General features: G+C 47.9%; 1 protein-coding gene across 6 annotated transcripts in view; it reads left to right on the top strand.

Moving 5' to 3' along the window:
- Nucleotides 1-27,936, top strand: part of xdh (xanthine dehydrogenase) — a 196,816-nt gene that overhangs the window by 109,927 nt on the left and 58,953 nt on the right. For all 6 annotated transcript variants that reach the window (XM_072500199.1, XM_072500197.1, XM_072500200.1 and 3 more), the window contains exons 13-21: nt 2,635-2,728; nt 2,810-2,919; nt 3,679-3,863; nt 13,830-14,001; nt 18,846-18,935; nt 21,545-21,714; nt 23,267-23,393; nt 23,987-24,106; nt 27,237-27,333. In XM_072500199.1, the coding sequence (XP_072356300.1) occupies nt 2,635-2,728; nt 2,810-2,919; nt 3,679-3,863; nt 13,830-14,001; nt 18,846-18,935; nt 21,545-21,714; nt 23,267-23,393; nt 23,987-24,106; nt 27,237-27,333 (1,165 nt within the window). The remainder of the gene's footprint in view (nt 1-2,634; nt 2,729-2,809; nt 2,920-3,678; nt 3,864-13,829; nt 14,002-18,845; nt 18,936-21,544; nt 21,715-23,266; nt 23,394-23,986; nt 24,107-27,236; nt 27,334-27,936) is intronic.

Here is a 27,936-nt window from a genome sequence, read left to right as displayed (position 1 = left end):
CAGGACTGACATTTGAAGAAAGACTGGATTGACTGGGCTTGTACTCACTGGAGTTTCGAGGAATGAGAGGGGATCTCATAGAAGCATATAAAATCCTGAAGGGACCAGACAGGCTAGATACGGGAAGTATGTTCCCGATGTTGGGGACGTCCAGAATCACGGGTCATAGCCTAAGAATAAGGGGTAAGCCAATCAGGACAGAGATGAGGAAGAACATCTTCTCTCAGAGAGTTGAGAACTTGTGGAATTCTCTACCACAGAAAGATGTTGGGGCCAGTTCGTTGGATATATTCAAGAGGGAGCTGGACATGGCCCTTACAGGCTAAAGGGATCAAGGGGTGTGGAGAGAAAACGGGAGTGGGATATTGAATTTGCGTGATCAGCCATGATCTTATTGAAGGGTCGAATGGCCTATTTTCTATGTTTTCATGGATCTTCCGGAGGTGGTGATGGATATTATGGAGGTTGTAATAGATCCTGAGGAGGTGCTGATGGATATTGTGGAGGTGGTAATATGTCTTGAGGAGATGGTAATAGATCTTGAGGAGGTGGTGATGAATATTGAGGTGGTAGGTGGTGGTATTGGATATTGAGGAGGTGGTGATGGATAATGAGGTGGTAGGTGGTGGTATTGGATATTAAGGAGGTGGTGATGGGTCTTGAGGAGGTGGTGATGAATATTGAGGAGGTGGTGATGAATATTGAGGAGGTGGTGATGGATATTGAGGCGGTGGTGATGGATCTTATGGAGGTGGTGATGGATATTGAGGAGGTGGTGATGGATATTTTAGAGATGGTGATAGATCCTGAGGAGGTGGTGATGGATCTTGAGGAGGCGGTGCTGGATATTGAGGCGGTGGTGATGGATATTGAGGAGGTGGTGCTGGATATTGAGGCGGTGGTGATGGATCTTATAGAGGTGGTGATGGATATTGAGGAGGTGGTAATGGATATTGAAGAGGTAGTGATGGATATGTGGAAGTGGTGATGTATATTGAAGAGGTGGTAATGGATATTGAGGAGGTGGCGATGGATATTGAGGAGATAGGGATTGATATTGTGGAGGTGGTGATGGATATTGAGGAGGTGGTGATGGATATTGAGGTGGTGGCGATGGATATTGAGATAGTGATGGATTTTGTGGAGGTGGTGATGGATATTGAGGAGGTGGTGATGGATATTGAGGTGGTGATGGATATTGAGGAGGTGGTGATGGATATTATGAAGGTAGTGATGGATATTGTGGAGGTGGTGATGGATATTGAGGAGATGGTGATGGATATTGAGGAAATGGTGATGGATATTGAAGTGGTGGTGATGGAACTTGAGGAGGTGGTGATGGAACTTGAGGAGGTGGTGATGGACTTTGAGGTGGTGATGGATATTGAGATGGTGATGGATCTTGAGGAGGTGGTGATGGATATTGAGGAGATGGTGATGGATATTGAGGAGGTGGTGATGGATAATGAGGAGGTGGTGATGGATATTGAGGAGGTGGTGAAGGATATTGAGGAGGTGGTGATGGATATTGAGGAGGTGAAGATGGATATTGTGGGGGTGGTAATAGATCCTGAGGAGGTGGTGACGGATCTTATGGAGGTGGTGATGGGTCTTATGGAGGTGGTGATGGATATTGAGGAGGTGGTGATGGATATTGAGGAGGTGGTGGCGGATATTGAAGTGGTGTGATGGATAATGAGGAGGTGGTGGCGGATATTGAGGTGGTGATGGATATTGAGGACGTGGTGATGGATATTGAGGAGGTGGTGATGGATATTGAGGAGGTGGTGATGGATATTGTGGCGGTGGTGATGGATATTGAGGAAATGGTGATGGATATTGAGGAGATGGTGATGGATATTGAGGAGGTGGTGATGGATAATGAGGAGGTGGTGATGGATATTGAGGTGGTGGTGATGGATTTTGAGGAGGTGGTGATGGATTTTGAGGAGGTGATGATGGATATTGAGGAGGTGGTGATGGATATTGAAGTGGTGTGATGGATAATGAGGAGGTGGTGGCGGATATTGAGGTGGTGATGGATATTGAGGACGTGGTGATGGACATTGAGGAGGTGGTGATGGATATTGAGGAGGTGGTGATGGCTATTGAGGAGGTGGTGATGGATATTGTGGCGGTGGTGATGGATATTGAAGGAAATGGTGATGGATATTGAGGAGATGTTGATGGATGTTGAAGTGGTGGTGATGGAACTTGAGGAGGTGGTGATGGATATTGAGGAGATGGTGATGGATATTGAGGTGGTGGTGATGGATTTTGAGGAGGTGGTGATGGATTTTGAGGAGGTGATGGAAATATAAGGAGGTGGTGATGGATATTGAGGAGGTGGTAATAGATATTGAGTAGGGTGATGATGGATATTGAGGAGGTGTTGATGGATATTGAGATGGTGGTAACATCTCTTGAGGAGGTGGTAATGGTTCTTGTGGAGGCGGTGGAAATCTAGGAGAATGTGGTGTGGAGCCGTGGGAAAGGCATTGTTGGACTTTCTCCTTGATCATTTTTGGCCACGGAAATCCGGTCCAACTCTGTCCACACTGCAGGTTCAGGACCGGGTTCAGAAGGATAGTGGACTTTTAAAATTAACAATGTTCCTTCTCTCTGTGCTTGCAGGCTGTTGGTGGGAACATCATGACCGCCAGCCCTATCTCAGATCTGAACCCTCTCTTTCTGGCCTCTGGTTGTCTGCTCACCCTGGTCTCTGAAGGTAGGTTGTATGTCAAACAGGCCACTGCCTGACGTCTGTGAGCGTGCCTGTGGCTAACCCTCTCTCTTTGACTATTTACAGGCAGCACTCGAATTGTGCGGATGGATGGAGACTTTTTCACCAGCTACAGGAAAACAGTGTTGAAGCGGCATGAAATATTGCAGTCCATTGAGATCCCTTACACACTGAAGGTGAGAAGATGCATCCATCCTGTTGTGAAAATACGCTCTTACTGAATGAGGGACCTCAGTTTGACCAGTGTGGAAATGATCACTTCCTGGAATTCCACCCTCCTGACTCGTTTGGTTTGTTGGGAGGTTAAAGTTGTAGGAAACAAAATCCTGACCCAAATCTGCCACTAATCACCAAGTTCCAGTTTCACCAACAACAGGATGGCACGGTGGCACAGTGGTTAGCACTGATGTCTCACAGCGCCAGGGAGCCGGGTTCAATTCCAGCTTTGGCCTGTCTGTGTGGAGTTTGCACATTCTCCTCGTGTCTCTGTGTGTTTCCTCCAGCTTCCTCCCACAGCCCAAAGATGTGCAGGTTAGGTGGATTGGCCATGCTAAATTGCCCCTTAGTGTCCAAAAGGTTAGGTAGGGTTACTGGATAATGACGATAAGGTGAAGGCTTGGTTTAAGTCGGATGCTCTTTCCAAGGGCCTGTGCAGACCCAATGGGCCGAATGCCTCCTTCTGCACTGTATGGATTCTATGAGGACAACTGTCAGGCAACCAACCGGCTCCAAGAGAGTTAGTTGACACTTCACGCGTCATGACGAGTCTCTACAAAATGTCCCTTAGCGTTTTCTGCTTTAAGAAGAACAATTCCAGATTGTCCACTTTCAGCAAATCTCGAACAAACCTCCTCTGCTCCCTCTCCGAAACCTCAACCTCTTTCCGAAAGTGTGGTTGAAGGCTCGGACACTAATATTCATCTGTTTCTTTGAAGGGAGAGTATTTCTCAGCGTTCAAACAAGCCCAGAGGCGGGACGACGACATTGCAATAGTAAATTGTGGGATGAGAGTTGCTTTCAAGGAAGGCACCGATATTGTGAAAGAGTTGGAGCTGAGTTATGGAGGCATGGGGCCTACCTCCTTGACTGCAAAGAAGACATGTACGCAGCTTCTTGGAAAGTAAGTTACCTCAGATATCGCTCAAAACAACAGGTACCCCTTGGTCTAAAGCCACTAAATTACAACTTTTCAGTCATGGTGGGAAGGGAAGTACATGATGGGTTCCCGTTGGTTAGTCAAGTGATAGGTGTGGCATGATAGTTTGCATTAGTTGGCCAAAGTTTATACCCTCGATCCACAAAGTGGGGACAGCGACACTGAGCCACATGGAGTCGAAGGAGAACCGTTGTACCGTAAGATGTCAGAGCAGAAGGAGGCCATTCAGCCTGCTGTGCCGTACAATGCGACCATGACTGATCTGATATGATAACCCTCAACTCCAATTTCTTACCTTATCAACCCTGTTGTTGAAAACTCACTATTCTTAGAATTCCCCCTATACCAAAAAGGGTCGATATTCTAAATGGTGAACAGGGATTCTCACTCCCCGACTCCGATGCAAGCTTCAGTGGGTGCTATTCAGGTCAAACTGTGTTTTCAAGTAATCCCCTGGTATAACCCATACCTTCATCGAAGCCTACTTACCACTTAGTAGCATCGATCCTGGGTCCCGCATTGCTAAGTATGTAAAGTAGACTTTGAAATAACCACTTGTTCAAATTAAAACTTTAAAGTTATTTTATTATTATATTTTTTCTCTGAAAAGCAGCAATCACTGTCTTTACAGAAAGGTAAAAAGATCTTGCTTCTGGACCCTCCTGGTTGGTTGAAGGGACCTTCAGGCCCAACTTGACAATCATTCTTCTTTAAATTCTTTTGGTCTTCCTCAGATGTATTCGCTGTTCTGTTCGGTTGCTATGTTCTATCTTTCCCATGTACCGAGCTGTGAGAGTTGGCTCTGCTGGCTGTCTCTGAGCTGACTCTGCCTCCTCTTTAAATTCTGGTCTTCCTTAGATGTATTAACTGTTTTAGCTCGGCTGCTTTGCCCTGTCCCTTTCCCATGACCGAGCTGACTGTAAGCTGACTCTGCTTGCTTCTCTTGTTCCTCCTCTGCTTCTCTCCCTCTCTGCTTCTCTGCCTACCTGCTTCTCTGGGTTTATATATTTTTCAAACAGTTATTAAGTTTTTATGACATTATTGTAAAGTAACTTTCATTTCACTTGGACTGTAAAAGGTACCTTTAATCTGAATTTTTCTAACACGACTAAGTATTCATTTTGACATGACCTCAGCTCATAGATCTCTGATTACGTTGTTTCCTTTGTGATGTTCAAAATGCTCTGATTTCAAGATGGGTGTGAATTTTGGTTCCTGTCATTTCTATAATTTTATTATCGAATTGTGTCCCCAGCTCATAATTGTGACTTTGATTTGGTCTAATTTGTGTGCCTGTAGACAGGTTGTCTCCAGTTTTCTTTAATTTACATGATTTCAGCAGAGCTTCACATCTATGTATTTGACCCCTTAGTTATTCTTTTCTATCTGCTGATTTTACTTCAATGAAGGAGTGAATCATTGCTTTTAGCGTAATGCTAAAAATCCACTTGGTTATAACTTGAAAGGTTTACATTTCTCACCTAACTCAACTGAAACCCTCATCCATGCTTTTTCAGATGCTTGCTAAGATGGTTAATTTCAATGAAGGTGTGAGCCATTGCTTTTAGCTTCATACAAAAATCCTGTTTGTTTGCTAAGCCTGTTTGGAAGAAGGAATCTGCATTTTATAATCCTGCTCTTTGCAGCTGCTGTTAACCCTTCGTGGGATCTTTCCCTGTATCCTCTCATGTTTCTCTCAGACCAGATATTGCCAAACTTCCATGTTTCAAATGACATATCTTTCCATATTTCCTTTTTGTTAAAAAATATATTTATTCAAAATTTTCAACAGGTTTTCAACAACCCCCCCCCTCCCCCCCCAACAAAAAGAAAGAAACAAGAACACAACAATCAAAAATTATACAAAAATTATACATTGGATTTCCCCCATATACAATAACCCCCCTTATGACATTTAAAGGCACCAATAGGGAACCCCCCCACCCACCCAACCCCCCCCCCAAAAGAACCCCCCCCCCCTCCATCCCCCCCCTCCCCCACCCCTGGGCTGCTGCTGCTAACCTCCTCCAAACGTCCGCGAGATAGTCTAGGAACGGTTGCCACCGCCTGAGGTACCCCTGCACATACCCTCGCAAGGCAAAGTTTATCCTCTCCAGCTTGATGAACCCTGCCATGTCATTGATCCAAGCTTCCACACTAGGGGGCTTCGCATCTTTCCATAATAGCAAAATCCTCCGCCGGGCTACCAGGGACGCAAAGGCCAGAATACCGGCCTCTTTCGCCTCCTGCACTCCCGGCTCGTCCGTTACCCCAAATAATGCTAATCCCCAGGCGTTGACCCGGGCGTTCACCACCTTAGACATAGTCCTCGCAAAACACCTCCAGAACCCATCCAGTGCCGGGCACGACCAGAACATATGGACGTGATTTGCCAGGCTTCCCGAGCACCTCCCACATCTGTCCTCCACCCCAAAGAACCTACTGAACCTCGCCCATGTCATATGCGCTCTGTGAGTAACTTTGAACTGTATTAGGCTGAGCCTGGCGCAAGAGGAGGAAGAATTAATCCTACTCAGGGCATCAGCCCACAGACCCTCATCTATCTCCTCCCCCAGCTCCTCCTCCCACTTGCCCTTTAACTCCTCCACCGAGGCCTCCTCCTCTTCCTTCAGCTCCCGGTAAATCGCCAAAACTTTGCCTTTTCCAACCCATACACCCAAAATCACCCTGTGCCGGGAGCAGCGGGAATTCCCTCACCTGCCGCCTCACAAACGCCCTCACTTGCATGTAACTGAAAGCGTTTCCCGGGGGTAACCCAAACTTCTCCTCCAGCGCCCCTAGGCTCGCAAACGTCCCATCGATGAACAGGTCCCCCATTCTTCTAATCCCTGCCCGATGCCAGCTCCGAAACCCCCTATCCATCCTTCCCGGGACGAACCGATGATTCTCCCGAATCGGGGACCAAACCGAGGCTCCCACCTTGCCCCTGTGTCGCCTCCACTGCCCCCAGATCTTCAACGTCGCTGCCACCACGGACTCATGGTGTACCTTGTCGGCGAGTGCAGCAGCGGTGCCGTCGCCAGCGCCCTCAGGCTTGTGCCCACACAGGACGCCATCTCAAACCTCTTCCACGCCGCCCCCCTCTCCCTCCATTACCCACTTACGGATCATTGCCACATTGGCTGCCCAATAATAGCCGCACAAATTCGGCAGCGCCAGCCCCCCGCTGTCCCTACTACGCTCCAGAAACACCTTCTTCACCCTTGGGGTCTTATTCGCCTACACAAAACCCTTGATGCTCCTACTTACCCGTTTGAAAAATGCCTTGGGGATCATAATGGGAAGGCACTGGAACACAAAGGGAAACCTCGGGAGGATCATCATTTTTACCGACTGCACCCTACCCGCCAGTGAGAGTGGCAGCATATCCCATCTTTTAAAATCCTCCTCCATCTGCTCCACCAACCGCGTCAAATTGAGCTTGTGCAGGGCCCCCCAACTCCTAGTTACTTGGATCCCTAGGTACTGAAAGCTCCTTTCCGCCCTCTTCAGCGGTAGCTCGTCTATCCCCCTTCCCTGGTCCCCTGAATGCACCACAAAGAGCTCACTCTTCCCTACGTTGAGTTTATACCCCGAAAAGTCCCCAAACTCCCTTAGGATCCGCATGACCTCCGCCATCCCCTCCACTGGATCTGCCACATACAGCAACAGGTCGTCAGCATACAACAACACCCGGTGTTCCTCTCCCCCCCGGACCAGTCCCCTCCATTTCCTGGACTCCCTTAGTGCCATGGCCAGAGGCTCAATTGCCAGTGCAAACAACAAGGGGGACAGGGGGCACCCCTGCCTCGTCCCCCGGTACAGCCGAAAGTACTCCGACCGCCGCTGATTCGTAGTCACACTCACCACCGGGGCTCTATATAGCAGCCTGACCCAGCTGATGAACCCCTCCCTGAACCCGAACATCCGCAACACTTCCCCAAGATACTCCCACTCCACCCGGTCAAAGGCCTTCTCCGCGTCCATAGCTGCCACTACCTCCGCTTCCCCCTCAACCGGGGGCATCATAATCACATTGAGGAGCCTCCGCACATTTGTATTAAACTGCCTCCCCTTCACAAGTCCCGTCTGGTCCTCATGAATCACCCCCGGGACACAGTCCTCAATTCTCGTAGCCAGCACCTTTGCCAGCAACTTAACATCAACATTGAGGAGCGAGATTGGTCTATACGACCCACATTGCAGTGGATCCTTGTCCCGCTTCAGGATCAAAGAGATCAGCGCCCTAGACATTGTCGGGAGCAAGGTCCCCCCCTCCCTCGCCTTATTGAGAGTCCTCACTAGCAATGGGCCCAGCAGGTCCACGTATTTCCTGTAGAATTCAACTGGGAACCCATCCGGCCCCGGGGCCTTCCCCGTCGGAATCCGACCCAGCATGTGTTTCATAAATCCGGCATCATCCCAATTTGGGGCATATACGTTCACCAGTACCACCCGCACCCCCTGCAATCCTTTAACCAGCTCCTCCAGCCCAATCGGCGCCCCCAAACCAGCCACCTCCCCCTCCTCCACCCTCGGGAACCTCAGCTGATCTAAGAATCATCGCATCCCCTCCTCCCCCGCTGGGGGCTCAGACCTGTACAGATCCCCATAGAAGTCCCTAAATACCTTGTTTATTCTCACCGCACTCCGCACCGTATTCCCCCCTCTATCCTTAACTCCACCAATCTCCCTCTCTGTCTCCCTCTTACGAAGCTGGTGTGCCAGCATCCGACTCGCCTTCTCCCCATACTCGTACGTTGCCCCCTGCGCTTTCCTCCACTGTGCCTCTGCTTTCCCTGTGGTCAACAGGTCGAACTCCGTCTGGAGGTTCCGTCGCTCCCTGAGTAGCCCCTCCTCGGGGGCCTCTGCATACCTCCTATCCACCCTTAAAATCTCCCCCACCAACCTCTCCCTCTCCCTCTCCTCTCTCTTCTCCCTGTGGGCCCTAATGGGGATTAGCTCTCCCCTGACCACCGCCTTCAGCGCCTCCCAGACTACCCCCACCTGCACCTCCCCGTTGTCGTTGGCCTCCAAATATCTTTCAATGCACCCCCGCACCCGCCTGCACACCACCTCATCCGCCAATAGCCCCACATCAAGGCGCCACAGCGGGCGCTGGGCCCTCTCCTCCCCCAACTCCAGCTCTACCCAATACAGGGCGTGGTCCGAGATGGCTATGGCCGAGTATTCCGTTCCCTCCACTTTAGGGATTAGCGCCCTACTCACAATGAAAAAATCTATCCGGGAGTAGGCTCTATGGACGTGGGAAAAGAAAGAAAATTCCCTGGCCAGCGGCCTGACAAACCTCCATGGGTCCACTCCCCCCATCTGATCCATAAACCCCCTGAGCACCTTGGCCGCAGCCGGCCTCTTACCCGTCCTGGACCTAGAACGGTCCAGTGCTGGGTCCAGCACCGTGTTGAAGTTCCCCCCCCCCCCATTATCAAGCTTCCTACCTCCAGATCCGGAATCCGACCCAGCATGCGTTTCATAAATCCGGCATCATCCCAATTCGGGGCATATACATTCACCAGTACCACCCGCACCCCCTGCAACCTACCGCTCACCATCACATAGCGACCTCCATTATCCACTATAATATTCATTGCCTCAAACTACACCCGCTTCCCCACCAGTATTGCCAGCCCTCTGTTCTTCGCATCCAGCCCTGAATGAAAGACCTGCCCTACCCATCCCTTTCCCCCCGCTAGATCCACATCTGGACATTTTGCTCCCCCCTGACACTCCCGTAAGTCAGCTGACTCCTGCTGACCCCGGCCTCTCCCGCCATTCCATCGACTCCCCAGTGTGAGAATCCCCCCATCCCTTGCCAGTCAGTGTGCGCTCCTCTCCAGCACCGCCCTTTCCCCCCCCCGGCCCCACCCCCATCCTTCCACACCACGGAAAAAAGCCCGCGCTTTCCTGAGCCGGCCCCGCCCCCTCTGGCGCAGCTCCTTTTTGCGGCCTTACCCCAACTCCCCATCCCCGGGCCTCCACTCCCCCTCTTCCTCCACGGGGCCCTGCCCCTCCAACACCGATGCCCACACTCTCCCACAGCCCCCACGTCAAATCCATTCACCCATCCCCACCCAGCACTCAAACCCAGTGAACATTCCCCAAACGCAATAAACACAGTAAACATGCCCCCACAACCAACCCTCAATTTGAGTCCAACTTTTCAGTCTGTATAAAGTTCCATGCCTCATCGGGCGTTTCAAAATAGTGGTGCCGATCTTGGAACGTGACCCACAATCGCGCTGGCTGCAGCATCCCGAACTTCACCCCCTTCCGATGGAGAACCGCCTTAGTCCGATTGAAACCAGCTCTCCTCTTAGCCACCTCCGCACTCCAGTCCTGGTAAATTCGGATCTCCATGTTCTCCCACCTGCTGCTCCGCTCTTTTTTGGCCCATCTCAGGACACACTCTCTGTCCATAAAGCAGTGAAACCTCACCACTACAGCCCTTGGCGGCTCGTTGGCTTTGGGTCTCCTTGCCAGGACCCGATGAGCCCCATCTAGCTCCAGGGGCCTCGGGAAAGCTCCCGCGCCCATCAGCGAATTGAGCATTGTGCTCATATATGCCCTGGCACCGTGCCCCTCCACTCCTTCAGGGAGACCCAGAATCCGAAGACTCTTCCTCCTCGACCTATTCTCCAGGTCCTCAAATTTTTCCGCCCACCTCTTGTGCAGCGCCTCGTGCGCCTCCACCTTCACCGCCAGGCCCAAGATCTCATCCTCGTTCTCCGAGGCTTTTTGCCGCATTTCCCGGATCGCCGCCCCTTCGGCCTTCTGGGTCTCCACAAGCTTCTCAATCGCCGCCTTCATTGGCGCCAGCATTTCTGTCTTCAGCTCCTCAAAGCAGCGTTTAAGAAACTCCTGCTGCTCCTGTGACCACTGCGCCCACGCTGCTTGGTCTCCACCCGTCACCATCTTGCTTTTCCTCCCTCGCACTTTTCGCTGCCCCAAGATCACTTTTTTAACCGCTCCACTCCTGGTCCAATCCATATAATGTCGGGGGGACCTTGCTGTCACCTTCCCACACTAGAAGCCGTCAAACAATTGCCATTGGGGTCCCTCTGGAGAGCCCAAAGGTCCGTTCCTGGCGGTAGCTGCCAAACGTGCACCTACCTCGGCATAGCCGCATCCTGAAGTCTCTTTCCATATTTTCAATTACACCCCATAACCCTTGATTGCCTGACTGATTCAAAACCAGTGAACCACAGAGAGAAGGACAATATATAATTCCCCCTGGACATCCATCTTGCTCTGAGTCGAAAGGCTGTGGGTCAAAGCTTCTTTGGGATATAACCTGGGGTGGCACCTCAGCACAATATGACAAGTGCTGAAGGATAGACCTGGAGTTTAATCTTCATAAACTTATAAGCTTTTAGTTAAAGTGACACTCATAGTATTTTTAGCTTTTTTATTCATTTATCATAGAATCATAGAATTTACAGTGCAGAAGGAGGCCATTCGGCCCATTGAGTCTGCACCGGCTCTTGGAAAGAGCACCCTACACAAGGTCAATACCCCCACCCTATCCACATAACCCAGTAACCCCACCCAACACTAAGGGCAATTTTGGACACTAAGGGCAATTTATCATGGCCAATCCACCTAACCTGCACATCTTTGGACTGTGGGAGGAAACCGGAGCACCCGGAGGAAACCCACGCACACACGGGGTGGATGTGCAGACAGGGGAGGATGTGCAGACTCCGCACAGACAGTGACCCAAGCCGGAATCGAACCTGGGACCCTGGAGCTGTGAAGCAATTGTGCTATCCACAATGCTACCGTGCATTATGGTACAGCATTTATTACTCATTCCTAATTGCCCTTGAACTGAGTGGCATTTCAGAGGGCATTTAAGAGTTAACCAGATTACTGTGGGTCTGGAGTCACATGTAGGGCAGACCAGGCCAGATTTCCTTCCTTAATGGACATTAGTGAACCAGATGGGTTTTTACAACAATCAACAATGGTTTCATGGTCATCATTAGATTTTTAATTCTAGATTTTCTATTGAATTTAAATTTTACTATTTGAATTCAGGTCCCCTGAACATTACCCTGCATCTCTAGATTACTAGTCCAGCATGAACCTCCTAACCCGACATCCACAGATTCAGCCTGGTCCGATATATATATATAAGAGCATAAGTTAAGATACCTATTGGCTCACTTAATGCCCTCCAACTGTCACAGAGATTTACAGCACAGAAAGAGACCTTTCGCTCATCATGTCCATACTGACCATCAAGCATCTATTTATTCAAATCCCATTTTCCAGCACTTGCCGGTGGTTTTTATACAGTTCCATCATAACCTCCCTGCTCTTATATTCAATGCTTCGGCTAATAAAGGGAGGTGTCCCATATGCCTTCAAAACCACCTTATCTACCTGCCCTGCTGCTTTCAGGGATCTATGGTGCACCAAGGTCCCCCTGATCCTCTGTATTTCTGAGGGTACTACCATATATTGTACTTCTCCTTACCTTGTTAGTCCTCCCAAAATGCATCACCTCACACTTTTCAAGGTGTGGTAAACCACTGATCTTACACTACAGGTATTACGGTACACCGCCATTGTACTCCAGTCATGACAGGAAATCCCGGCCTGCTGGCTCCACCCTGCAGGTGTGTACGCTCTCCTGCACTGCCTCCATTCTTGGGTCCAGCTGCAGGAGCCTGAACATCTAGCACAATAAAGCCACAATAGTTCACCATTCATCTCGTAGTCATTAATGGTACATCACAAGGTTACATTCCATTGAATACAATTGTGCATGCAATTACTAAACAGTTAACAGAGCACTGACGGAGTGCTACATTGCCGCAGGGGCTGTTCATGATGGTATGGGCGGCACGGTAGCACAGTGGTTAGCACAGTTGCACCACAGCTCCAGGGTCCCCAGTTTGATTCCCGGCTTGGGTCAGTGTCTGTGTGGAGTCTGCACGTTCTCCCCGTGTCTGCGTGGATTTCCTTTGGGTGCTCCAGTTTCCTCCCACAATCCAAAGATGTGCAGGTTAGGTGGATTGGCCATGCTAAATTGCCCTTTGTGTCCAAAAAGATTCGGTGGGGTTACTGGGTTATGGGATAGGGTGGAGGTGTGGGAATGGGGAGGGTGCTCTTTCCAAGGGCTGGTGCAGACTCGATGGGCTAAATGGCCTCCTTCTGCACTGTAAATTCTATGTATAGCAGCTGTCATATCAGAATCATTACTGAGAGGTCATGGGGTGAAATGTTACCCTCTGGGCAGTGCCGTAAAGAGCAGTGAATCCAGATTCAGTGGTCACTTTCCATAGGAAAGTAAGTAAACACTTGGTAAGAAAATGTTTGTAGGATGATGGAAAAGAGCCAGGTGTGGAATTGGATAGCTCAACTATCCGTGGGCAGCACGGTAGCACAAGTGGTTAGCACTGCGGCTTCACAGCGCCAGGGTCCCAGCTTCGATTCTCAGCTTGGGTCACTATCTGTGCGGAGTCTGCACGTTCTCCCCGTGTGTGCGTGGGTTTCCTCCGGGTGCTCCCGTTTCCTCCCACAGTCCAAGGTGAGGTGGATTTGCCATGATAAATTGCCGTTAGTGACCAAAAAGGTTAGGAGGGGTTACTGAGTTACGGGGATAGGGGGGAAGTGAGGGCTTAAGTGGGTCGGTGCAGACTCGATGGGCCGAATGGCCTCCTTCTGCACTGTATGTTCTATCTATCTAGCTAAACAGTCAACATTGGCCCAGCCGGCTGAGTAGCGTCCATCGATGCTGTACCATTTTATGGTCCTTGGCAGAGCAAAGAAAATGCTGGTTCATCCGCGTCCTAAGAAGAAATTAAAATATGCAAAATACTATCCGCCTGGCTTTAGAGTCTTGTGCACTATGCTCTTATATTGATGTGGTCACTGATGTGATGTCAATTGTTCCCCATTTAGAAAGTGGAACAAGGAGCTTCTCCAGGAAGCCTGCTTGCTGCTTGTGGATGAACTCACACTAACGCCATCGGCTCCTGGTGGGATGGTTCAATTTCGGCGCACCCTCAGCCTCAGCTTCTTCTTCAAGTTCTACCTCAGCGTACTCCAGAAGCTGGGACAAGATTTCAAGGGGGTAAGTAACTGCCAGCCTCGGCCTTCGTGCACTACCCTTTCCATGTTGCACGCTGCTTCAAACATTTTAACCTTGTTGTAAGGGTGGGGCCATGCAGGACAGCCAGTCGAGAATGGGCCACACATAAGTTGAGAATGGGTCACAGGCGCTCAGTTTGGGTTCCGTCAGGGTCACTCAGCTCCTGACCTCATTACAGCCTTGGTTCAAACATGTGCAAAAGAGCTGAGTACCAGAGATGAGGTGAGAGTGACTGCCGTTGACATCAAGGCAGCATTTGACCGAGTATGGCTTCAAGGAGCCCTAGCTAAACTGGAGTCAATGGGAATCAGGGGGGAAACTCTCCGCTGTTTGGAGACATACCTGGCACAAAGGAAGATAGTTGTGGTGTCTGGAGGTCAATCATCTCAGCTCCAGGACATCACTGCAGGAGTTTGTCAGAGTAGTATCCTTGGCCCAACCATCTTCAGTTGCTTCATCAATAACATCCCTTCCATCATAAGGCTTCTGGGTGACATGATTGCACAATGTTCATCATCATTCATGACTCCTCAGAAAATAAAGCAGTCCATGTCCAAATACAGCAAAACGTGGACAATATCCAGACTTGGGCTGACAAGTAACATTCGCGGCACACAAGTGCCAGGCAATAACCATCTCCTACAGGAGAGGATCTAACCATTGCCCCTTAACATTCAATGGCATAACCATTGAATATTAAGGTGGACAAGTCCCCAGGTCCGGGTGGGATCTATCCCAGGTTACTGAGCGAAGCGAGGGACGAAATAGCTGGGGCCTTAACAGATATCTTTGCAGCATCCTTGAGCACGGGTGAGGTCCCGGAGGACTGGAGAATTGCTCATGTTGTCCCTTTGTTTAAGAAGGGTAGCAGGGATAATCCATGGAATTATAGACCTATGAGTTTGACGTCAGTGGTAGGCAAACTGTTGGAGAAGATACTGAGGGATAGGATCTATTCACATTTGGAAGAAAATAGACTTATCAGTGATAGGCAGCATGGTTTTGTGCAGGGAAAGTCATGTCTTACAAACTTAATAGAATTCTTTGAGGAAATGACAAAGTTAATTGATGAGGGAAGGACTGTAGATGTCATATACATGAACTTCAGTAAGGCGTTTGATAAAGTTTCCCATGGCAGGTTGGTGGAAAAAGTGAAGTTGTATGGGGTTCAGGGTGTACTAGCTAGATGGATAAAGAGCTGGCTGGGCAACAGGAGACCGAGTAGTGGTGGAAGGGAGTGTCTCAAAATGGAGAAAGGTGACTAGTGGTGTTCCACAGGGACTGATCAGAAACTGAACTGTAATAGCCACATTAATGCTGTGGCTACCAGGGCAGGGCAAAGGCAAGGGATCCTGCAAGAGGTAACTCACCTCCTGACCCCCCAAAGCCTGTCCACTATCTACAAGGCACAAGACAGGAGTGTAATGGAATACTCTCCACTTGCCTGGATGAGTGCATCTCCAACAACACTCAAGAGGCTTGACACCATCCAGGACAAAACAGCCCACTTGATTGCTGCTCCTTCCACAAACATTCAAACCCTCCACCATCGACAAACAGTGGCAGCCGTGTGTACCATCTACAAGATGCACTGCAGTAACTCACCAAGGTTTCTTGGACAACACCTTCCAACCCCATGACCACTACTATCTAGAAGGACAGGAGCAGCAGATATCTGGGAACCCCACCACCTGGAGGTTCCCCTCCAAGTCCCTCACCACCCTGACTTGGAAATGTATCACTGTTCCTTCACTGTAGCTGAGGCAAAATCCTGGAACTCCCTCCCTAACAGCATCATGGGTGTACCTACACCTGAAGGATTACAGCTGTTCAAGAAGGAAACACATCACCACCTTCGAAAGGGCAATTAGGGATGGGCAATAAATGCTGATCTAACCAACAAACAAAACATTCAAACTCATTATTGAGATCGAACCAATTGAGCACAGAGTTGTTGGAGTTGATATTGCTGCACTATTAGGATCCCAGATGAGAAACCCAACAATTTGCAATTTGTAAAACTGTGAAGAAAGTATATTTGACCCTCAGGAGTGATAACACTGACAAAGAGGTATTTTTTTATGTTAAAACAAACTTTAATTTAAACACAGAATCAATCACATAAGCAAAAAAGTAACAGTTTTGCAGTTAACAGTTCAAATAGTTCTTAAATAAAAGGAAAGGCTTTAACTTACTACCTACACTTGCAACTATATATATATATTCCAATTAAGCAAACCAATATAGCTGAAAAGACACTTATAAATAAAGTTAGCAATCAGGTTTTCTTGTGTTTCTCAGTGCAAAGACCTTGTAGAGAACGTTCCTGTAGCCCTGTCTTGTCAGATTAAAATTCTAGGGAAACTGCAAAACTACAGATAGACCTGGCTCCAACCCTTAATTACATCGTATGGCATTCTTCAGTTCTTTCCAATAAGATGTCCCATGACCTATTTATCCAGAAAAAAGCACCATTGCTCATAAATTATCTACATTCCAGATGTCCATTAAAATCAAAACAATGTTCCATTAGCCATCTACCTGTAAACAAGTAAGTGGTTAAAACCAATGATCACCTCACTTTTATGACCCTTTAATCACAGCTTTGGCAGTCATACTGACTGCATGTATCATATAAGCAAGGATTTTAATAGCTCTACTGCAACAAATGTAAAATATAATATATTACAAATTCCTACATTCATCACAGCACCTTGCCTCCAGAACTTGCCACACCCCTAGCCAAACTATTCCAGTGCAGCCACAACACTGGCATCTACACAGCAGTGTAGAAAAATGTGCAGGTATGTCCATAAGACCATAAGACATAGGAGTGAAAGTAAGGCCATTCGGCCCATCGAGTCCACTCCACCATTCAATCATGGCTGATTTCAACTCCATTTACCCGCTCTCTCTCCATAGCCCTTAATTCCTCGAGAAATCAAGAATTTATCAACTTCTGTCTTAAAGACACTCAACGTCCCGGCCTCCACCGCCCTCTGTGGCAATGAATTCCACAGACCCACCACTCTCTGGCTGAAGAAATTTCTCCTCATCTCTGTTCTAAAGTGACTCCCTTTTATTCGAAGGCTGTGCCCCCGGGTCCTAGTCTCCCCTGCTAATGGAAACAACTTCCCTACATCCACCCTATCTAAGCCATTCATTATCTTGTAAGTTTTTATTAGATCTCCCCTCAACCTCCTAAACTGTCCTGTACATGAAAAACAGGATAAATCATACCTAACCAATTACCGTCCTATCAGTCTGAGCTACATCATCAACAAAGTGATGGAAGGGATCATTAACAGCACTATCTAGCAGCACTTAGTCAGCAATAACCTGCTCACGGGAGATCAGCTTGGGTTCCGCCAGGGTCACTCAGCTCCTGACCTTATTGCAACCTTGGTTCAAACATGGACAAAAGAGTTGAATGCCAGAGGTGAGAGTGGCTGCCCTTGACATCAAGGCAGCATTTGACTGAGTATGGCATCAAGGAGCCTGAGCAAAACTGCAACCAATGGGAATCAGGGGGATAACCCTCCACTGGTTGGAGTCATACCCAGCAAAAAGGAAGATGGTTGTGGTGGTTGGGGGTCAATCATCTCAGCTCCAGGACATCACTGCAGGAGATCCTCAGGGTAGTGTCCTAGGCCCGACCATCTTCAGCTGCTTCATCAGTGACCTCCCTTCCATCAAAAGGTCTGAAGTGGGGATGTTCGCTGATGATTGCACAATGTTAAGAACCATTTGCAACTCCTCAGATGGTGAATCAGTTCATGTCCAAATGCAGCAGGATTTGGGCAGTACCTAGGCTTGGGTTGACAAGTAACAAGTAACATTTGCACTACAAAAGTACTAGACAATGATCATCTAATAATAATAATAATCATCTTTATTGTCACAAGTGTGCTTACATTGACACTGCAATGACGTTACTGTGAAAAGCCCCTAGTCACCACATTCTGGCGCCTGTTTGGGTACACAGTGGGAGAAATCAGAATGTCCAAATTACCTAACAAGCACGATTTCTGGGACTTGTGGGAGGAAACCGGAGCACCCGGTGGGAGGAACCCCACGCAGACATGGGGAGAACGTTCAGACTCCACACAGACAGTGACCCAAGCCGGGAATCAAACCTGGGACCCTGGAGCTGTGAAGCAACAGTGCTACACACTATGCTACCGTGCTGCCCAAAAAAGAGAGGATCTAACCATCGCCAATGACATTCAATGGCATTACCATCACTGAATCCCCACTATCAACATCCTGGGGTTTCCATTGATCAGAAACTGAACTGAACAAACCATATTAATACGATGGCTGCAAGAGCAGGTCAGAGATTAAGAATCCTGCAGGGTGCAACGTGTTTATTTATATCAGTTTTAAAATACCACAAAATGTTCACATTAATTTCTACAGCTCAGCTTTTAGTAGCTTCTGAGGTGCCTGTCACTTTTCTCTGACTTCACAGCCAGACTTAACCAATGAAACACAGTGAACATGTTACCAGACTCGCATAATCAAACACAGATCCACTGAACAATTCAACGCCGCCTCAAGGTTGTGAAAGGCAGTACGGAAATGCAAATTATTTCTTTCTACATGTATCCGCACAAGAACAGAAAGTAAATTATTTGAGCAAACATGTGTAAGCCTTTTTGGTTGATCAGGCCTGCCTTCTGACCTGATATACCGTACCAACTCACTATCTCATCATTCTGTCTGAAAGATGTTACTCAGCAAGAATTTGTTTTGGGGCTGCAGTCAAGTCATTGAAATATGTACATTATATGACTGGCTGTCTGCTTTTCCCTTTCTCTCTCTAGGATTTTGAGGTTGAGTCCATTCCTCCTGAGTACCTCAGTGCCATGGAATCATTCCCCAATGACCCTCCTTCTGCAGTTCAGCTGTTCCAGGTTAGTGGCACTCATTGGTTACACCATCAAGCTTCCAAGGTGTACAGCTTTAGCCCTTGAAGAACCCTTATTGTTCATTTCCAAAATAACCAAACCCTTCCCAACCAATAAAGTAGAAGGGCCTAAGGAGTCAGGATTTTGTTTTATTCTTTCATGTGATATGGGAATTTTCAAACTTCTTTTATGGGATTTGAGTATCGCTGGCAAGGCACATCTTTAATTGCCCTTGAACTGAGCGAGGGCAGTTAAGAGTCAACCACATTACGGTGGGCCTGGCGTCACATGTAAGACAGACCTGGTAAGGAGATAGAATTCCTTCCCCAAAAGAACCAGATGGGTTTTTACGACCATGAACAATGGTTTCATGGTCATCGTTGGACTTGTTAAGAAAACAAAGGTAGTTTTTAGGGATTTATATTTGTACTGGTAAACATTAGAAATAAGTTAAGTGGGTTTAATTTAATGTTTCTGTGCCTGGAAGGATAAAACCTATAGTTAGATTCATGCTGTACAAAGGTACTTCTATGTGTGGGTATTGGTTTCAATTTCAACTGTGATTCTATTGTGTTTAGAGAGGGTTACAGCATTAATAATGAACAATGGTGGGAGTCATTGCTTAGCAACTTTTAAGGTAGAAATTTTATGTCTTAGTTTTAGCTAGTTTTATTGCAATTGGAGACAAAACAATGGGGTGTGACCATTTCTCAACTCTGCCAGAAGAAAGATTGGACAGGATGGGAGTTGCAAAAAGGCAAGTTTCCTGAAGAACGAATTACAGTCTAGATAACCAGGAAACTGGGACGGAAAGAATGCCTTAAGACGAAAGGGGTTCATAGAACAGAGACCAAGATATTTTTCAAAAGAATTCAACGAAGAATAAACAAAGTGTTCTGAGTTAAAGAGACAATTGCAGTAAGCAGATTTAAAGTGGGACAGCAGCCTTCAAAGGTAACTCAAATGCCTGATCCCATTTTACTAAGATTTGAGAGTTGAAACAATTGTGAACAGTTTGTACAGCAACCAAGACAAAGAAATCCTAAAGGGGTGATATAAATCCTGGCCTGTCTTTACTGTTAAAAGTAGAACAGAAGCTTTGTTAAAAGAGTCATTTGTAAAACCTGGACTGGATTTCAGAACGTGAACCACTGATGGAAAACATTATGGTGAACAAAGATTTTAAAGCGTGTTTTTTGGGGAGTGGAGTTTGGAAACTCTCATGCGACAATCATCTGGTGGGAAACTGAGGACAAACCAACTTGGACACTAACTTGGGTAAAGAGCAGAGTGTGTGTACTTGACCACAGCCAATCTGTGTGCTTAAAATTACTTTTTGTCAATGAGACTATTGTAGTTTAAGATGTCTTTAAATCTCTGTGTAAATGTAAACCTAAGGGGGGGTGGTAAAGGAGTATTGTATTGTTTTCCAATTTTCCCCCTTGATTATATGGCTTTTTTTGTTACTTAAATCTACGAGCGGTCTTGTGACTCTGTTCCTATATGTTTTATAAAAACAAGTAAAACTTGTGCTGTGGGATTCTCCATCGGCGGGAATTACAGAGCAGGTTTGTCAGGATGATACCAGGGCTGAGGGCCGAGATTCCATTACATTGGCGAGCCGGAAGAAAATGGGATTGTTCCCCTTCCAGCAGAGAAAGTAATAATAATAATAATCTTTATTATTGTCACAAGTAGGCTTACAGTAACACTGCAATGAAGTTACTGAAAAAAGCCCCTACTCGCCACATTCTGGCGCCTGTTCGGGTACACAGAGGAAGAATTCAGAATGTCCAATTCACCTAACAGCACGTCTTTCGGGTCTTGTAGGAGGAAACTGGAGCACCCGGAGGAAACCCACGCATACACGGGGAGAACGTGCAGAATCCGCACAACAGTGAGCAAAGCCGGGAATCAAACCTGGGACTATGGCGCTGTGAAGCAACAGCTAAGAGGGGTTAAACATTTTGAGTGTTATATCAAATAGGGAGAAATGAAATGAAATGAAAATCGCTTATTGTCACAAGGAGGTTTCAAATGAAGTTACTGTGAAAAGCCCCTAGTCGCCACATTCCGGCGCCTGTTCGGGGAGGCTGGTATGGGAATTGAACCGTGCTGCTGACCTGCCTTGGTCTGCTTTCAAAGCCAGCGATTTAGCCCTGTGTTAAACAGCCCCTGAGTTTCCTGTTGCAAACAGGTCAGTAAACAAAGGTCATCAACTTAAAACAATTGACAAAAGAATTAGAAGGGATATGAGGAAAAAGTATATCACATAATTATGAATCTCGGATGCACTATCTGAAAGTCTAGTGGGAAAGATTCAATGGGACTTTCAAAACGCATGTCATGAAGAGGCCTAAAACTGGGAATAAGTAAGGCAACTCTTACAAAGGGCTGGCACTGGTACAATGGGCCGAATAGTCTTCTTCTTTGCTTTAACAGTCTCTAATTCTCTGGTCAGTTAGACAAGTTGCCACTCATTGACTGGCACCTTGGGCCTTACGTCCAGCCGTGGTACTGACCATGGATGCTCCAACTTATAAAAATCATCGCACTTCCAGTAACCTCATTCTGATTATTGGAATCACAGCATTTTTCTCTCCTTACTCCCTCAGCAAGTGCCTCCTGGTCATGTCCCCACGGATGTAGTCGGCCAGCCACTGGTGCATCTATCAAGCATTAAGCACGCCACGGGAGAGGCGATTTACTGCGATGACCTGCCTCGTTTCGAGAGGGAACTCTCTTTGGCTCTGGTGACCAGCACGGAAGCTCATGCCAAGATCAGGTAACCATGCATTTACCTTTTCTTGTATCACAGAGACCTGGTGAATAAACAATAGAACATAGAACAATACAGCGCAGTACAGGCCCTTCGGCCCACGATGTTGCACCGAAACAAAAGCCATCTAACCTACACTATGCCATTATCATCCATATGTTTATCCAATAAACTTTTAAATGCCCTCAATGTTGGCGAGTTCACTACTGTAGCAGGTAGGGCATTCCACGGCCTCACTACTCTTTGCGTAAAGAACCTACCTCTGACCTCTGTCCTATATCTATTACCCCTCAGTTTAAAGTTATGTCCCCTCGTGCCAGCCATATCCATCCGCGGGAGAAGGCACTCACTGTCCACCCTATCCAACCCCCTGTTCGGCAAGAGGGCTCAAACCTGCTTCTGTTGTCATGGAATCTAGTGTTGGTGTTAGTGATAGGATTAATAATCCAGCTAATGTAAACTCGAGTCTTATCCTGAGGATTCGAAGTGAGATTTAAAAATATGGGAATAAAAAGCTGATTTCAGGAACTGTGACCTTAAATGTTATAAAAGCACTACTCATAATAACCAATTCCAGTATATATTATACAATGGCGCCCTATATATATTGTACAGGTCTATAGTATTTCATATAAAATACAGAGTACAGTCAAACTTTTAGTATCATTGTCTGCATTAAGGAAAGCTGCGTTTTTCAATGTATTGTAATTTTTTGTACACTGAAACATTCATTGTTCTCGTATTTTGTTATTTAACATTTTTTAAAATTTTAATCTTTATGTTATTAGTTATGATTATTTGTTTTATTTGTGTCATCACCACAATTTGCACCTGCAGGCAGGATGATTTTTCAATAAATCAATTACCTCTTTCGCTCCCTCTCCATCTATCTCTCTCACTCAATCTATCTCTCTCTCTCGATCTATCTCTCTCACTCAATCTATCTCTCTCTCTCGATCTATCTCTCTCACTCAATATATCTCTCTCTCTCGATCTATCTCCGTACCACCTGCCTACTGACCTATTGACCGACCGACCTACTGACCTACCGACCTACTGATCTATCGACCTACTTACCTACCAACCTACTGGCCGATTGACCTACCTACCCACTGATCTATCGACCTACCGACCTATCGACCTACTGACCTACCAACCTACTGACCTATAGACCTACTGACTTACCAACCTACTGACCTACCTATCGACCTACTGACCTATCGACTTACTGACCTAATGACCTACTGACCTACCTACCTATTGACCTACTGACCTACCGACCTACTGACCTTCCAAGCTACTGACCTACCAACCTACTGACCTACCTACCTACTGACCTACCATCGACCTACTGACCTACCGACCTACTGACCGACCTACCTACTGACCTACCATTCTATTGACCTACTGACCTACCGACCTACTGACTTACCGACCTACTTGATCCATCTACCTACTGACCTACCTACCGACCGACCTACCCACCCACCATCCTATCTCCAGCTGTATGCAATTTGCTTGCAATCAGCTAACTCATTTCTTTCTGTTATTCCTGCAGTTCAATCGATGCCAGCGAAGCACTAAAGGTTGCCGGAGTCACGTGCTTCCTCACTGCCAAGGATGTCCCTGGAAGCAACACGACTGGGCAAATTGTAATGGATGAGACGGTGTTTGCAGAGGGAGTGGTTAGTCATCACCATTTACACATCACGGGGTAAACTTTAAGCTTCACTCCCTCTGAGTGGTAAGTTAGGGGAGAGGGCCACTCCTCTGTTTGTAGGACCTGTCTGATCCTCAAACCCATAAAATCAATGGAATGGAAGTCAGGAGGTTTAGTTTTTGTGTCCCGTTCTAGGCTACGCGACTTAGGAAGAATGCAAAGGGATTAGGGAGGGTGTGGAAAAGATTCACAAGAATTATTGCAGGGGTGAGAGATGGGAGGAGATTGAGGCTGCTCTCAATGAGAGGAGAATGAAAGGAGATTTGATGGAAGTTTGATTGGGGTGCACTGCCTGTGATGGTGTGGTTTTCATAAAGCAATTGGATAATTAGTTGAAGAGTGAAGACTTGCAGGGCTGCAGGAAGAAGTCTGGGATTCTTGCAGGGAAGCAATGCAGAATTGATGGCCAGAATGGTCTCCATCTGTTGGGTGTATCTGCACAGAACCCGCTTGTGTTTCCTCGGGAGGCACTCCTTCAGCAGCACAAACTCAGAAAATCCTTCTTTGAAACTGCATTATTTTATAACCGCTCCCACCTTATTTCTGTATTTTGTGCAGGTCACTTGCGTTGGACATGTTATTGGAGCAATGGTGGCTGACACAGAGGCTCATGCCCAAAGGGCTGCAAAAGCGGTAAAGATCACGTACGAAAAGCTTCAGCCCATCATTACCATACAGGTACTTCACTGCACTTCACAATATCAGTTACTGTATGACCTGTACTCCCTTTTATACTAAGGTAAAGTCACCACAGTCCAGGATCAACATGGCTGTTTTCCTCTTTGTGAGAGAGATTTAACCTGAACATAGAACATAGAACATTACAGCGCAGTGCAGGCCCTTCGGAGCTCGATGTTGCGCCGGCCTGTGAAACCACTCTAAAGCCCATCTACACTATTCCCTTATTGTCCATATGATCCCCACACCTCAGCTGAGGGGCAAGGATGGGAAGGTGGGGTGGGGCCCTCATGAATAACCACAGCTGTACAGGGGCACAGTGGTTAGCACTGCTGCCCCACAGTGCCAGGGACACGAGTTCAATTCCAGCCTTGGGTCACTGTCTGTGTGGAGTTTGCACATTCTCCCAGTGTCTGCGTGGGTTTCCTCCGGGTGCTCCAACCTTATCCCACAGTCCAAATATGTGCTGGTTAGCTAGATTGGTCATGTTAAATTGCCCCTTCATGTCCAAAGGTTGGGTGGGGTTATGGGAAGCGTGCGCCTAGGTAAGATGCTCTTTCAGAGGGTCGGTGCAGACACGATGGGCCGAATGGCCTCCTTCTGCACTATAGTGTTCTATAATTGAACGGCGCTGTTTCACGAGCCATTCAGCCAACTGAGCTAAACCGACCCCATTTATATTATGATACTGTTAAGGGTTGGATATAGCTTATTCCTCAGGTTGATAGGGATTGCAACCCCAGATGCCAGATGACATAGATTTGTTAGACATACAATAATTAAACATAAACTCAAAGCCAACTTGTGCTTTAGCTGCAGAGTTCAAATGAGTTACGGTTCCATAGATGATGAGCCCTTAACCGACTCCTACACTATCCCTTGAACATAGAACATACATTGCAAAAGGAGGCCATTCGGCCCATCGAGTCTGCAACGACCCACTTTAAGCCCTCACTTCCACCCTATCCCCATAACTCAAAAACCCCTCCTAACCTTTTTGGACACTAAGGGCAATTTATCATGGCCAAACCACCTAAACTGCACATCTTTGGACTGTGGGAGGAAACCGGAGCACCCGGAGGAAACCCACGCAGACACAGGGAGAATGTGCAGACGCCGCACAGACATTGACCCAGTGGGGAATCGAACCTGGGACCCTGGCGCTGTGAAGCCACAGCGCTATCCACTTGTGCTACCGTGCTGCCCTTGTAATCCAGACTTCTTATACCTTGTACATTGCCTTCTGGAGGACAATTTTCTTGTTTCATTATGCCTTATTATTTAACATTCCTTTGGTTATGTTCTCTTCTTGCAACCATAGATAGTCAGCTCACTAAGTTGTCCACACTTCTTAACTTTGAGGTTCTCCACCCTGCCAGCCCTGTTTTCTGGTGTGGCGCGTCCCCGCCGGCAGCGGGATTCTCGGTCCCCGCAGCCGGCCAATGGAGCTTCCCTCAAAAACAGACCATCTTGTCGTTATCTCAGTGCTGTTTATGGGACCTTATTTGGTGCTAACAGACTGCTGCACTCACTTTGGGCGGGACTCTCTAGTCGGCGACGCCAAAATTGCGTTCGGCGATCGGCCCGATAATACCTGTTTCCGACAAAATTGGGGGCGGTGGCACTTTTCCGATGCTCCGCCACCTCCAAAGTTGCGTACTCTAGGAGTATGCTTCACGCCATATCGACGGCCTCCGGATGTTGCCTGAGGCCCTCCTCCTCATGCTCCACCCCCGATCGGCCGAATTCCCGACGGCGTCGGTCGCGTGTGCTATCATCCGTCGGGAACTCGGCGTGGCAGCTGCGGACTCAGTCCACGCCGCCACAGTCAGGGGCTGGGGGCACTGTTGGGGGGGTGGTCCGGGGCTCACGAGCGGCCAAAGGGGGGCACTATTTTGCAGGCCGGGTCCGTGCAAGGTCAGCGTCATGTTGCACGGCGTAGCCATTGCAGGCCGCCGCCGTGCCCATGCACAGCCACAGACCGGGGAGTTCTCCGGGCCATAACGGCAGCTCGAGCCTGGTGGCTGTTTTGCGCCTGATGTTTGGGTGTAAAACGCCACTGTTCCCACGCAGGCGGGAGGATATAGCCCTTTGTGTCCCATATTGACCACAGTGATTGGACTTAAAACCTTGAGGGGCTAGGCCCGCGCCGGACTGATTTCCGCCCCGCCAGCTGGCGGGAAAGGCCTTTGGTGCACCGCCAGCTGGCGCGGAAATAACTTTGCCATGCGGCGCATGCGCGGGAGCGTCAGCGGCCGCTCACGGCATCCCCGGGGGTCTCTTCCGCCTCCGCAATAGTGGAGACCATGGCGAAGGCGGAAAGAAAAGAATGCCCCCACGGCACAGGCCCGCCCGCGGATCGGTGGGCCCCGATCGCGGGCCAGGCCACCGTGGGGGCACTCCCCGAGGCCAGATCGCCCCGCGACCCCCCCAGGACCCCGGAGCCCACCCGTGCCGCCTTGTCCCGCCGGTAAGAGAGGTGGTTTGATTCTCGCCGGAGGGACAGACATTCCAGCAGCGGGACTTCGGCCCATCGCGGGCCGGAGAATCGCCGGGGGGGGGGCCCCGCCAACCGGCGCGATTCCCGCCCCCGCCAAATATCCGTTGCCGGAGAATTCGGCAACCGGCGGGGGCGGGATTCACGCCAGCCCCCACCGATTCTCCGATCCAGCGGGGGGGTCAGAGAATCCCGCCCCTCATTCCCGGTTGGGATTCTCCAGACCCGCTGGAAATGAATGGCGTTTCAGAATTGAAAGCCGCTGCCCGTTATCATCACAATGCTCAGGATGTTATCAATCTGTTCTCAAACTAACAAACCAGTTTTTTTGCGAAGCCTGGATATTCTGGTCGGTTGAGATAAAGGGAGTTGGAACAAGGCATGTACAGATTAGTTAGGCCGAATAGCCTGTCTGTGTGCTGTAATATTACTGAGAGGGTCAATGTCATGAAACAAGTGACACGAGGGACATATGTTCCCTATAGTACCACACAGTTCCGGAACAATGCTTGACCCGAGTTTTACTGCAGTTAAAAGCTTCTGTTCAGGAGAGAGCACTGACGAGGTAAAGGGATTGATTTGAGGAGTTTTGTGTTTGTTGCCAACATTGATCAGATATTTCTTCGGAAACAGGAAGCGATCGCCAATGAATCATTCCACCTGCCTCCAAAGAAAGTTCAGAATGGAAACATTGATCTCGGATTTGCACAGGCTGATGACATTATTGAGGGTCTGCACTTGATTTTATTTTTTTTATCTGCTCATAGTGAGAGGCAGTTAAGACTACTGGAATCTAATTAAGGTGTTCAGATGGTTTATATATTGAATAATGGATGCCTGGGAGTGATTACAGACTAGAATCTAATCGAGAGGTTCACATAGTTTATACAAAGAATAATGGATACCTGGGAGTGATTACAGGTTGGAATGTAATTGAGGGGTTCAGATGGTTTATATATAGAATAATGGATAGTTGGGAGAGAATACAGAATGGAATCTAATCGAGGGGTTCAGATGGTTTATATATAGAATAATGGATACCTGGGAGTGATTACAGACTGGAATCGAATCGAGGGGTTCAGGTGGTTTATATATAGAATAATGGATATCTGGGAATGATTATAGACTGGAATCTAATCGAGGGGTTCAGATGGTTTATATATAGAATAATGGATACCTGGGTGTGATTACAGACTGGAATCTAATCGAGGGGTTCAGATGGTTTATATATAGAATAATGGATACCTGGGAGTGATTACAGACTGGAATCTAATCGAGGGGTTCAGATGGTTTATATATAGAATAATGGATACCTGGGAGTGATTACAGACTG

This window comes from Scyliorhinus torazame, chromosome 4, assembly GCF_047496885.1.
Source record: "Scyliorhinus torazame isolate Kashiwa2021f chromosome 4, sScyTor2.1, whole genome shotgun sequence".
NCBI lineage: Eukaryota > Metazoa > Chordata > Chondrichthyes > Carcharhiniformes > Scyliorhinidae > Scyliorhinus > Scyliorhinus torazame.
The sequence above is the reverse complement of the archived record's forward strand: the minus strand, read 5'-3'. Positions and strand labels throughout refer to the sequence as shown.